Raw genomic sequence first — 12894 nt, forward strand, 5'->3', positions numbered from 1 at the left:
TAAAAGTGCAAACGCGAGGAGTCGAGACGATGCTTTTCAAGGTCTCAGCTTTGACCCGTGATCATTTCTGACACATGCGGCAACATCACAACAACAATTATGGTTTTTTTCTCATTAAATCACAATTTAGCTCAGTTTTCTTTCAACATCACAACTTTATTCTGAAAGTTTTAGTAGTTTTATTCTCATGTGTTGCTTTTAAAATCACACTGTGTGCAAACGTATGGAATGCTGAAACAGTCAAAATTAGATAAATAATTAATGAATTCATCATTAAATAAATGTACAATGAAATAAATAAAATTGGAAAAACTTAAGTATATAATTTATTTAATATACAATTGCATAAATAAATGTTAAATATTTCATTGGATGTATATTTCATTATTTATTTACATATTTAATTATTTCATGGTTCCTGCATTGGCTGACATCATACATTTATTTAAACAACTTCGACTAACGATTTAATTATTTAATAATACATTTAATTATTTAATTGTATGTTAAATAAATTATATATTTATGTATTTCCAATTGTATTTATTTCATTGTACATTTATTCAATGATTTAATTAATTATTTATTTAATTTTGACTGTTTCAACGTTTCATACAAACGAGCCGCTGAACAAGTCGGCTCATACTGAATAAATAAAATAATAATAATAATAATCTTTGGACTCTGGCGTGATTCGGTTCAGGAACCCGTCTTTTTGGGGCGTCCCGGGTCAGAGGTTCTGGTTCTTTTCCCGGGCGTTCATGAGCAAGCAACTTCCTGCCCTGGGGTCGACCTGGTTCCGTGTCGAGGCTCCGACCTCTGGGGTTCTGTTCACGCAGATCCGCTTTTATTTTGAAACTTTTGCTGCCGTGAAACCCAAACCGTGTAAGAAGAACTGGACAACCTCAGGGTGACGTCACTAGAGATGCACCGATCGATCGGCAACCGATCGGTATCGGCCCGATAACGTCCTTATCGGTTTTGATCGGAGATCGGAAAATAATAGTTCAAATCAGGCCGATCCGATGACGTTTACAACAACAAACCGCCGTCTCTACAAAACATCAACACTGAAAATGGCCTCGCCGGTATGGGAGTTTTACAATGTCCGAATAGGACAACAAATTTGCAGTTTGGAAAGGTCCAAAGGAGATACCCCGAGGAGGAATGTTATAAAAGAATTTCAACACAACGAAGCTGATAAGACATTTGAAAGTCTCTCACACCAAGGAGGATATTGAGTTGCCAAAGTCGACATCGTCAGGTAATGGATTCATTACTTTGCTCATCAGCTGCTTTCTGTTGTAGAAGACATCGGGTTTAAACGACTCGTTAGCTGCTTGGATCCGCAGTACCCGCAGCCGAGTAGTAAATATTTCACTAATAAATGGAGTCACACCAGAATATACCCAGTCACATCCAAAGTCTTACGCAGGACGACGGCCGTGTCAGTCGCTTCACGAGGGACATTTGGAGTTCTAGTGTGAAAAGTTTCCTCACACGCGGCGGATGCTATCGCTAAAGCTTTCACAAAGCTTGATAATTCATGATTAATTTTTATTTTAAGATTTAATTCCTTTTTCCACAGGAAAACTAAGGCTTATAGTTAACAACTTGTATCAACTTTTAGAGAGTGACATGTCTGCTGTGTGTGTTGGTGAACATGTTGTACATAATTATTACCACAGGAGGCTGAAGCTAATAAGCTACACTTACTCTTTGTAAACCAAGTCTGAGTCGTCTCTAAGAGTCGCTAGAGGGTGAAATATTGCCCATTGCCTCAGCCTGCAATAAAACAGACAATTCAGTGTTGTACATGACACAACAATATTGACGAATTTATGGATTTCGCGCTGTAATCGGTGATCGGCCCTCGAAATCCTGATCGGTGCATCTCTAGACGTCACCCACATTTCTCCACCAAAAACGGCCCAGATGTGGACGGAGGAAAGTTTCCCCCCGGTCCAGGTCCTGGGAACCCGACGCAACCGGACCCGGGTCGGGTACCGGTTCTAATGTCCGAGCAGACTCTGCACCCACGACACGAGTCCTCGCTTGCCGGTGCGGGTCTTGTTTGCGGCGAGGGCTCGTTTCTTCTCCTCCATCCTCCGCTGGCGGTCCTCCTGCCTCTCCCGGCGCTGCTCGGCCCGGCGCTGCTCGGCGCCCCTCTCGGCCCGCTCCACCTCGCGGGCCAGAGAGAAGTGGACCATCTGCATCTTCAGCATCGGGGCAATGAGGTTGTAGCCGTCCACCGTCCGGTTGAGCTTCCGCAGGTCCTCCTGGACTGAGCCGCACAGCGCCTCCCACTGCCTGGTACAGAGAAATTGATAAGAAGAAAATGGCTGTTATGCTTGATTTATCGGCAGCTTTTGACTTAATTGATCACAACTTATTATTGAAAAAAACTGGAATGTTATGGGTTTGATTTTTCTTCTTTCTGTGCGTTTACATGGGAAGTTTAATTCCTCTTTAATTCAGAATTAAAATTAAATCTGATTTAAAATGAGTAAAAATTACCATGTAAACACCTAATTCCGAATGAAAATGGCCATTCCGAATTAAACTTAATTCCGAAGTAAGTGGCTGGTTTATTCATATTTTAAATCCGAATAGAATAATTCCGCGATCATGTATATGTTACGGTTAATGTAGAAAAACGGCTATTTTGCTAAATAGCCGGCTAATATGCAAAATAAGCATCAGGGCGGCTAATGTAGAAAAACGGCAGTAGCCGGTTAATGCTGTAGATGTGTCAGACCCGACACTTTTTCGGGGAGTGTAACGTTAGGCTTCTTCAACAACCATAAACAGCCTTGTCAACAACAAGCATGTGCAGCATATGGGCTTCTTCCATTGGCTGCTACGCACCAACTGCACTGATTGGCGACTGTAAGTGACTGATTTGAAGCGCGAATTTCATCCATTCAACTGAACTGTAGGCTATTCTGTAGTGTAGTAACTGGACTCTATCTACCAAATGAATTACGTTTGCTTAGTTTGTTTTGTTTAATTAATTAATTCATTAATTAATTCATTAATTTTGTGTTTAATCAATTTGTGCAAATGGAGGAGGAGGAGAGACCTCATCTCATCATGCGCGCGCTTCGGGTTTGCGTGATTCAGGTTTAGGAGCGCTCCTTCCATGAGAGAGACGCAGCAACTTTTTCTGTTTTGGAGGTGGCAAAGAGAAGGTGGGAATAGATCTTTCCTCACAAAGACTGTCACTGGATATTTACCAGTACATTTCCCAGACCTATAAGGCTGGTAGAGGTGAGTGCACTCCACTGAGCTTTGCCACCTGGCAAAGCTCTATTCTGGGGTGCCAATGACGTGATCTGTAGTTTGCATTATTCGTTTTGGAATACTCAATTGAGGAATATACGGCATGGGATTTGGACTAAGAATAATTGCTATAATTGCCACGGCATGCTCCGGTCAGCTCGAGACAATTGCCTCGAGCTGACCGGAGCATCGAGACTGGAGAGATGATTAAAAATGTGATGTCCGCGCACCATGAGCTTAAAAATGTATGTACTTTGCAAAATAGCCGTTTTTCTACATTAGCCGCCCTGACGGTTATTTTACACATTCACCGTTTGGCCGGCTATTTTACATATTCACCGCCCTGCCGGTTATTTTGCACATTAGCCGGCTATTTTACAAAATAGCCGTTTTTCTACATTAACTGTAACATATACGCTCATTCCGCTTTAAATTAATTCCGGTCTTTCTGCGCTGCTCGTTCCCTTGCCCGTCTGTCGCCATGACGCTTCTATTCTGCGCTGGGCTTGTTTTTGAATTAAACTTCCCATGTAAACGCACTCATTGTCTGACATGCTGGAAATTGAAACATAGTTCGTTGTGACTGTTAATGTGTAGCTAATGTGGATCCTAATTAAACAATTAAACAATGACTACGTTTACATGCAGTCAAAATTGGGGTTAAGGTCAATATTCCGGTTACTGAAACATTGGGAATAATCTGTTTCCATGCATGAGCAAACAGGGTTATCCCTGTATACATGGCCCTGTAGTTCGCCTTTTTCAGCGTCTTCCAGCGGTGCTTGATCTGGTCTGGCGTTCATACGAAACTTTTCGCTCACCTTTTTGTAAATCTCGCTATCCCGGTACTTTCTACCATCTACAAATGTCAAAATGTTCATATCTTTCATTACATTTATGAAGTGATTAGTGTCCTCCTGGTCTTGCGTTTCGCCATTTTTCTAAGTATGTCCTGGACTCAAAAGACCAAGATTCCTTGCAAAAAGAACATGACAAATTCCTGTTCCTTTTGATGGGGAATCCCGTTAGGGGTATAGAGGGAATGCGCATGACGTCACAGATGCGACTTCACAGTGGGTCACACCCACTGAGTGGCCGAAAGACTGAGTGGCAGCGTAAACTTTCAGTTTGAGCAACTGGAAAACATCTAAAATCTAAAAAGAGCTGTTGTGCGATCGACTGTACTCATAGATTTAGCAAGAAATCGGAGTTATAGTTTTACAGACTGCCGAAAAAATAAGCTTAAGAGAGACAAATGGATCGCTGCAATTCACAGAAACAACTGGATTCCAGGCACCGAAACGTGGATTTGCAGTTCCATTTTGTATCAGGTAATGTTGGATTTTTGGGTAGTTAACGTTAAACGGTCAAATCATAAAGTTCTGTGTCCTCATCACTTTAATTTCGCCAACAAATCCTGTCTTGAAGTAGGACCAAGCGTCAAGACTTTTGTATGCCTTCAAGCTTTGCTTCGTTTATTTCCCCGGCGTAGAAATTAAGTACATAAAAATATCAGGAAACTGGATTTGTGGCCAAATATTAATGTCCATGGACCACTGGTTCTTCAGGTAACTGTACGGGTCACCGTCAAGTCCAACTGCCTTTCATTTAAGCCGATAATCGGCTGTTATCCCGTCTTCTCCACTAGTTGCAGGTGTTTTTGCCACTCAGTGCGAGTAAGGGGGCTGGTCCAGTGGGGAAGTGACGTCAATGCAGACCCTCTATACATGACCAAAAATATTCGGGTTAGAAAAGTAAAAAAAGAGTAACCCAGGGGTCATTTTCGGGTTTTTAAAAGACCGGAATATGAAGAAATTCCGGTTATTTAATGGGGTTATTGGTGTTTACATGGCCGTGCGCAACCGGGTTATTGCTAATATTCCGGTTAGAGAAGAGTTATTGACTGCATGTAAACGTAGTCAGTGAGTTAACCTGCCTCTGCTCGTCCGGGCTCATGGGGTCGCCCAGCCGGGCCCGGCCCTCCAGCAGCCGGCGCCGGAGCTGGGCGAGGCCCTCGCGGATGTCGCGCTGCGTGACGACCCAGGGCGGCTGGTAGCCGTTGTCGATGAGGATGCGGTTGAGGTTGTGGGTCATGGGGTCGGCGTACGGGTTGTGGTGGAACTTGTCGAGGGGCTTCCCCGCCCCGCTCAGGTTCCGGAAGTCTCCGCGGGCCATGGACTCCTGGATCAGGTCCTCCACCAGCCGCTCCACCGCCTGCGTGATCTTGATCTTGCGGCTGCGCTGCCGCACGTCGCGCTCCATCAGCGCGCCGTCCCCCGCCGCCGCCCTCTCGTGCTCCCGCTGCCGGTAGTCCAGGACCTGTTCGGAGGCCCGGTCCACCCGGACCTGCCGGTACTGCCGCTCGCGCTGGCTGGGCGTGCCGGAGCCCACGCCCTCGTAGCTGAGGTATTGCCTGTGCTGAAGGGCGGCGCCCCTGGACTTCCCGTCCCCGCCCTCGTCCTCCTCACCCGAGCCGGGCCCCCTGACCCGGCTTTGGTGGGCCAGCACCGCGCGGTAGGCCTCCTCCACGCGGGCGAACAGCGCCGGGTCGGCCGTGGCGGCGCCGGAGTCGGGGTGGTAGATCTTGGCCAGGCGCAGGTAGGCCTCCTTCACCTGGGCGGGGCTGCTGCGGCCCTCGCCGGGCAGCTCCAGGACCCGGTAGCTCTGCTGCAGGCTCCGGCTGATGGGTGCAGCCGAGCAGAACCAGCGCCGGCGCTGGAGGGCGCCGCGGGACGCTAGGAGGCGGAGCCTGCAGCTCATCTCTGCCGGGATCCTGCCAACAAAACAAAACATTGGGTTGGTGTCAGGAGGCCGAGACGAACCAGAGAACGAGTCTCTCAGACCTAGGCCTGTGTTGAGAAAAAACGATTTTCCGATTCTAAATCGATTCTCATATTAATTCCTAAAAATCGATTGGTATATCTAAAGATTTTTTTATTTTTCATCATTACATTACAACTTTTGGTATTTTTTTGTTTATGCCCAAAAAAGGAATGTTTTGTTGGACACGAGAATAACTACTGCCATGTTTTTGACTTTGAATATGTTTAAAGGTATGAAAACATTAAAGTTTTCAGTTATAATTGGCTAGTGGTAGTGGGTGAGGGCTAGTGGTAGTGGGTGAGGGCTAGTGGTAGTGAGTGAGGACTAGTGGTAGTGAGTGAGGGCTAGTGGTAGTGAGTGAGGGCTAGTGGTAGTGGGTGAGGGCTAGTGGTAGTGGGTGAGGGCTAGTGGTAGTGAGTGAGGACTAGTGGTAGTGAGTGAGGGCTAGTGGTAGTGAGTGAGGGCTAGTGGTAGTGAGGGAGGGCTAGTGGTAGTGAGGGAGGGCTAGTGGTAGTGAGTGAGGGCTAGTGATAGTGAGTGAGGGCTAGTGGTAGTGGGTGAGGGCTAGTGGTAGTGGGTGAGGGCTAGTGGTAGTAGGTGAGGGCTAGTGGTAGAGGGTGAGGGCTAGTGGTAGTGGGTGAGGACTAGTGGTAGTGGGTGAGGGCTAGTGGTAGTGGGTGAGGGCTAGTGGTAGTGGGTGAGGGCTAGTGGTAGTGGGTGAGGGCTAGTGGTAGTGGGTGAGGGCTAGTGGTAGTGGGTGAGGGCTAGTGGTAGTGGGTGAGGGCTAGTGGTAGTGAGTGAGGGCTAGTGAGTGAGGGCTAGTGGTAGTGGGTGAGGGCTAGTGGTAGTGGGTGAGGGCTAGTGGTAGTGGGTGAGGGCTAGTGGTAGTGGGTGAGGGCTAGTGGTAGTGGGTGAGGGCTAGTGGTAGTGGGTGAGGGCTAGTGGTAGTAGGTGAGGGCTAGTGGTAGAGGGTGAGGGCTAGTGGTAGTGGGTGAGGACTAGTGGTAGTGGGTGAGGGCTAGTGGTAGTGGGTGAGGGCTAGTGGTAGTGGGTGAGGGCTAGTGGTAGTGGGTGAGGACTAGTGGTAGTGGGTGAGGACTAGTGGTAGTGGGTGAGGACTAGTGGTAGTGGGTGAGGACTAGTGGTAGTGGGTGAGGGCTAGTGGTAGTCAGTGGTGTAAAGTAACGAAGTACAAGTACTTCGTTATTGTACTTAAGTAAGATTTTTGAGAATTTGTACTTTTGATACTTTCATTTTTCTGTACTTTTACTTTTACTTCGTTACATTTTCAAGGAAAAAATCGTACTTTTAATCCGCTATATTTAAAATTGGACACGTCGTTACTCGCTACAAATTAAAGAACAGCACAGCGGGGGCTGATTTATGGTTCCGCGTTACACCGGCGCAGAGCTATGGCGTAGGGTACGCGGCGACGCACACCCTACGCCGTAGCCTACGGCGTAGGGTGTGCGTCGATTTAACGCGGAACCATAAGGCGGACGGGAAGGAAGGGGGGCGGGTGAATATACCAAGAAGGAGCCGCAGCTCCCGGGAGAGTTGCGCCGCAGAGGCGGGCCGGAAGGCCGGAGGAACCGCCGTTGCGTCGAGTACCGATGAGGACTGAAGCCTGAATTATGGTTCTGCGTTAAATCGACGCAGAGCCTCGCCGTAGGGTACGGCCCGGCGTTGGTGTAACGCGGAACCATAAATCAGCCTTGAGCGGCAGCCAACGCGTGTCCATGCGCACCATTCTTTGATTCCACCCCTTCTAAGGTGGTTTTGGCATTTAAAAGTTCAAAAGTCTCATCCTATATCAGCTGGGGTTGCTTAATGTTGTCACTGCATACTACAGGCTGGGGGTGGACCTATCAGCGGGGCCAATGGGGGACAGCAGCAGTGATGAGCAAAGGGAGAAATTAAAATGGGGTAATGGAAACAAACGCTAAAGGGGTCAGAATAATATCACCATTATTTAGAGTTGTAAGCAAATTCTTGGATTCTTAATTTCTTTGCAATCATTTTGAAAATAATTTTGTACTTTGAATTTTGTACTTTGTACTTTTTACTTTTGTACTTAAGTGCATTTTACACCATGTACTTTTGGTACTTTATTATATTTAAGTTGAGGTACTTTTATACTTTTACTTAAGTAATGTTCTTAATGGGTACTTTTTACTTTTACTTAAGTAATTTTCAAGCAGAAAATTTGTACTTTTACTTAAGTACAATATTGTTGTTCTTTTTCCACCTCTGGTGGTAGTGAGTGAGGACTAGTGGTAGAGGGTGAGGGCTAGTGGTAGTGAGTGAGGGCTAGTGGTAGAGGGTGAGGGCTAGTGGTAGTGGGTGAGGGCTAGTGGTAGTGAGTAGTGAGTAGGGTGAACATTGCCCTTTAGGGACCGTCCTGCTCCGGTCGTGTACTTTGTTGACGGTCCCTTAGCAGCTGTTGCACAACCTGCTCTGCAGAGACACATCTATTCACGCAGAAACCAAATTCGTCCTCTAAACAACCTTTGTGATTGGTTAAACTCAAGATTGTAATTTTAATATGAAAATAAAATCGTTAAAACATCTTTAAAACAGAAATAGAAGCTCTCAAAACCCTCATTCAGACCACATTAAACTCAGTATATTCAACCTCAAAACAGATTCAGGGCTGGGAATGACGATTTAAAAACATTACTGCTGTTATTGATTATTAATAGGACCATATTAATGTCGATACTGCTGTTATTGATTATTAATAGATCCTAATGTCAACTAAATAATAGAACAGCAGAACAGGGTTAAGCTGGGCTAACTGGGTAACGATAAACTGCCCTTAAAACGATGAAATTAGCTCAACATGTGATCTTTTTTAAATAATATGTTTCGTCGTTAAAACCAGGACAAATATCGACCCACCTCCGACGATCACATGTGAGGATAAACTCGGTTGTTTCTGTCCTTCAGCCGCGGCCGCGCACAGCCCGCGGGAGCGCGCTCCAGCCGATCCCAGACAGTGACCTACTTTAGAAATCTCCACAAACTGCGACTTAAAATATTATCTCGGAGTTAAACAAAAAACAAACAAAACAAGCAAACGAAAAAACCCGAATCGAGGAAAACAGTTTCCGGGTTCAAATCCAGACTTTTAAGTCTGAGTGCAACGACGCAGCAGACATCACCAATCGAGCGTCGACACCGAGAAAGAGAAACAGACTTTTGAGTTCATTTTGGAAACATAAAGTTAATTTGAGCACATTTTCTGCAGACAATTAGGCTGATTATTGTAGTGTTATGTAAATGATTATCCGTCACTCGTTAATCATCTTTTGGTCCACTTTATTGACTCTCGGTCAATATAATAATTTAAAAGTCCCAACAGACGCACAACACTGAAGAGCTTCTGTATGTCGACCTGCGGAGTGAAACAACCTGATGGAGCTAAAACAAAGTCAAAACATATCACCATTTAAAAAAAGATACAAAGAATAATTCTATTCAAAATACAGATGCGAATAAACATGTAGATATTTACATATATATATATATATATATATATATATATATATATATATATATATATATATATATATATATATATATATATATATATATGTATATGGATATATTGAGTTATATTATATGTACAGTATTTATGTATCTATATCTCTATTTATATACTGATTTATAGTTATATGTAGATATGTCGATATATAGATTTATAGTAATTTTTATGTATATAATTGGAGGTAAATATATGAACCAGTGTATATATAGCATATCTACTCTTATATAGTTATTCAAGTATATTGTTCTACCATTGCTGTCTATTGTTCTCTATTATATTGTAGCATTATAGTAATGATAATGTAATACTATGCATTATAATTACTTCTATTATTACATACATACATAGTAGCACAACTTAATGCTGAGCGTTTGTTTTGTTTTCTTTTGTTTGCCTTGATTTTGACTATATTTATATATACATATAATTGAGTATTATATATATATATATATATATATATATATATATATATATATATATATATATATATATATATATATATATATATATATATATATATATGTATATATATATATATATGTATGTACGATTCAGGGGTAGGACTCGATAAGTGTTTACTTCATTCCTACTCCGTTTCAAGCATGTTGGTGGATCCGTCAACTAATATTATATGAAGTGCTGTACACATGCTGTACACATATATATATATATATATATATATATATATATATATATATATATATATATATATATATGTATGTACGATTCAGGGGTAGGACTCGATAAGTGTTTACTTCATTCCTACTCCGTTTCAAGCATGTTGGTGGATCCGTCAACTAATATTATATGAAGTGCTGTACACATGCTGTACACACATATATATATATATATATATATATATATATATATATATATATATATATTTGTATTCTGTTTTTTCACTTTTTTATACGCTTTTTTATCATGCATGTTCGAAATAAAATCATCAAATCAAAAAAATCATATCGGTGAAAACAAAACACAGGGATGACGGACTGCTTGTTAGAGGACCATTCAATGTCAAAATCCTGACAGTCGGGTAACAAATGTCAGATCAATAGACTTACACGAAGTAAATAGAAATTATATAGGAATAGATGAGCTTCTAAGGGAGCTTTTAATTTCATTTGGGGAGAAATTCACTGGCAGCTAATTTCATAAAAATCCCATTAGGAATATAAAACTTTGACGTTTAAAAGCATCTTAACCACTTTATTTTGACTGTGCTCAGTCTGTCACCACAAAAGGCCTTAATTATATTCTTGAATCCCTTTTTTAATGTCTTCCGTTTCCAGATGTAGGAGCTTTATTTACAGCTTTAATTGCATCTTTACGGACCGATAACAAGTAAGCTGGGTCAATAAGTCAAGACATGCGCTCTATTGTTGTAAGAAAAGTCTGAGACCTCGTAGCTCCTCCGTGGTCCACATCTCTAAAAGTTGTCTCCTCCTCAGACCACTGCTGCTTTGCTGCATCCAGATTAATTCTTATTTGAAAATGTCTCTGTCTCCCAGTCTTGCTATTGCCGTTGGTCTTAATAACTCCCCTTAATGCCCCCTCCGCTTACGTAAGCGGTTCTTTCCTCTAGTCCAGCAGAGTTGCTGCTACCTTGGAACCGGAGCCAGTTCTTTGTCAGTGGAAACAGAAAGCCTAGTTCCCAACTCAGCACTGGCCCAGAACCAGAACCAGCCTGGAACCGGTTTGGTGGAAAAAGGGTTTAAGGGTTTCAGGTCATCTGATCCATCCCCAACTATAAACTTTATCATAAAAGGAAGGTTTCAGGCTTCATCTTAAGAGGAGAGGAACCCGGTACCTGATGGTTCTAGGTCTCGTTTTACTTTTAGATCCCCTAGGAACCACAAGTGAACCTGCTGCCTGAGACAAGAACTCTGCTGGTTGGTCATTAAGAGGTTTACATGTGAGAAATTTGACTTCTGTTCTGGATTTTACAGGCAGCTAACGAAGGGAAGCTAAAACTGGGGGGACACGGGCTCTCGTAATGGTTTTGGTGGGAACCCTGGTTTATTAGAGAACGTTGGGACTCAGTCCTGATTAGCCCCCAGGAAAGGATTAGAGGGTGTTGCGATGGCCTCCAGTGCAACTGTGAGAAACCTTGGAGTTATTTTTGATCAGCATTTGTGGTTCAAACATCATATTAACCAGGTTTAGAAAATTGTTTTTCCATCTCCGTAATATCTCCAAGATCAGGAACGTCCTCTCACAGAGTGATGTGGAAAAGCTAATTCATGCGTTTGTATCTTCTAGGCTAGATTACTGCAATGTGCTATTAGCAGGATGTCCAATTTCATTTCATTCTCTGAAAAGGGTCCAGCTCCACGATACTTGCAAGACCTGATAGTTCCTCATGGTCCTAACAGAGCTCTCCATTCTAAGAGTTCAGCTTTACTCGTAGTTCCTAGAAGATCCACGTGTAGGTCTGGCTGACAGGTTCCAGCCCAGACGTGATGTAAAACCCACCGAGATAATGAAAAAACAGCCCGAATGAAACAATCTCTATGTTAAACGGTCAATTATTAAATGCATAATAAACTTCAAGCGTCACAACACCACTAAATACCCAGGAAACAAAGACTAAAATTAAATTGAGCAGATTAAAGCAAATAAAGTATCAGTGAGTTTATTGTGTAAGTTTTTACATTTCTCTGCCATAATAGAAACTTTTTTTTGTTAATAATTTCTCCTAAATATTTTGTAAAAACCAGGAAAAGCAGCCCAGATTTCATCAACCCGCCCAATTGGGCTGAAACCTGCTCAACCTGGCAACCATGACTGAGGCGTCTCTAACAACTGATAAACAGATTTATTTCTCCTCAAAACTATTTAATAAACTTTTCCTTTTCAAAGTGTAAGAAAACTTTTTAATGATTACTGGATAAATTCCCTCTAAAATTAAGATTCAAAAATAAAGACCCTTGGATTGACATTTAAGACATTTAAAGGCCTTATTTAAGGAAAATGGAATTTAAGACTTTTAAAGGACCCGCGGTCTCCCTGGCAACAGAAACTGCAGACCAACATTGTTTGGATCAGAGAGTTTATTCTCTTGAGCTAAAAAAAACAACAAAAAAAAGACAACAAAAACCTTCTCAAGTAAGAAGTTTCAGACATTACAGTTACAGAAACACGTAAACGCCCAAAACAACGGGAACGATCCAGAACCCGATAAAAAAGGACATAAAAATCAGAACATTTCAGCAGTTAAAACGCAGCTGGCTTCC

At 42.8% G+C, this 12894-nt stretch overlaps 1 protein-coding gene across 1 annotated transcript; it reads right to left on the minus strand.

The window, feature by feature from the left end:
* Window positions 1-144: 144 nt before the first annotated feature.
* Window positions 145-9168, minus strand: dnajc28 (DnaJ (Hsp40) homolog, subfamily C, member 28). Its single transcript, XM_061717376.1, has 3 exons — window positions 9007-9168; window positions 5215-6055; window positions 145-2306 (listed from the first exon to the last, which is right to left on the minus strand). The coding sequence occupies exons 2-3, from the start codon at window positions 6040-6042 to the stop codon at window positions 2013-2015; spliced, it is 1122 nt and encodes a 373-aa protein (XP_061573360.1). The 5' UTR covers window positions 6043-6055; window positions 9007-9168; the 3' UTR covers window positions 145-2012.
* Between the last annotated feature and the right edge of the window lie 3726 nt (window positions 9169-12894).

This window comes from Cololabis saira, chromosome 3, assembly GCF_033807715.1.
Source record: "Cololabis saira isolate AMF1-May2022 chromosome 3, fColSai1.1, whole genome shotgun sequence".
In the NCBI taxonomy this organism is placed as follows: Eukaryota; Metazoa; Chordata; class Actinopteri; order Beloniformes; family Belonidae; genus Cololabis; species Cololabis saira.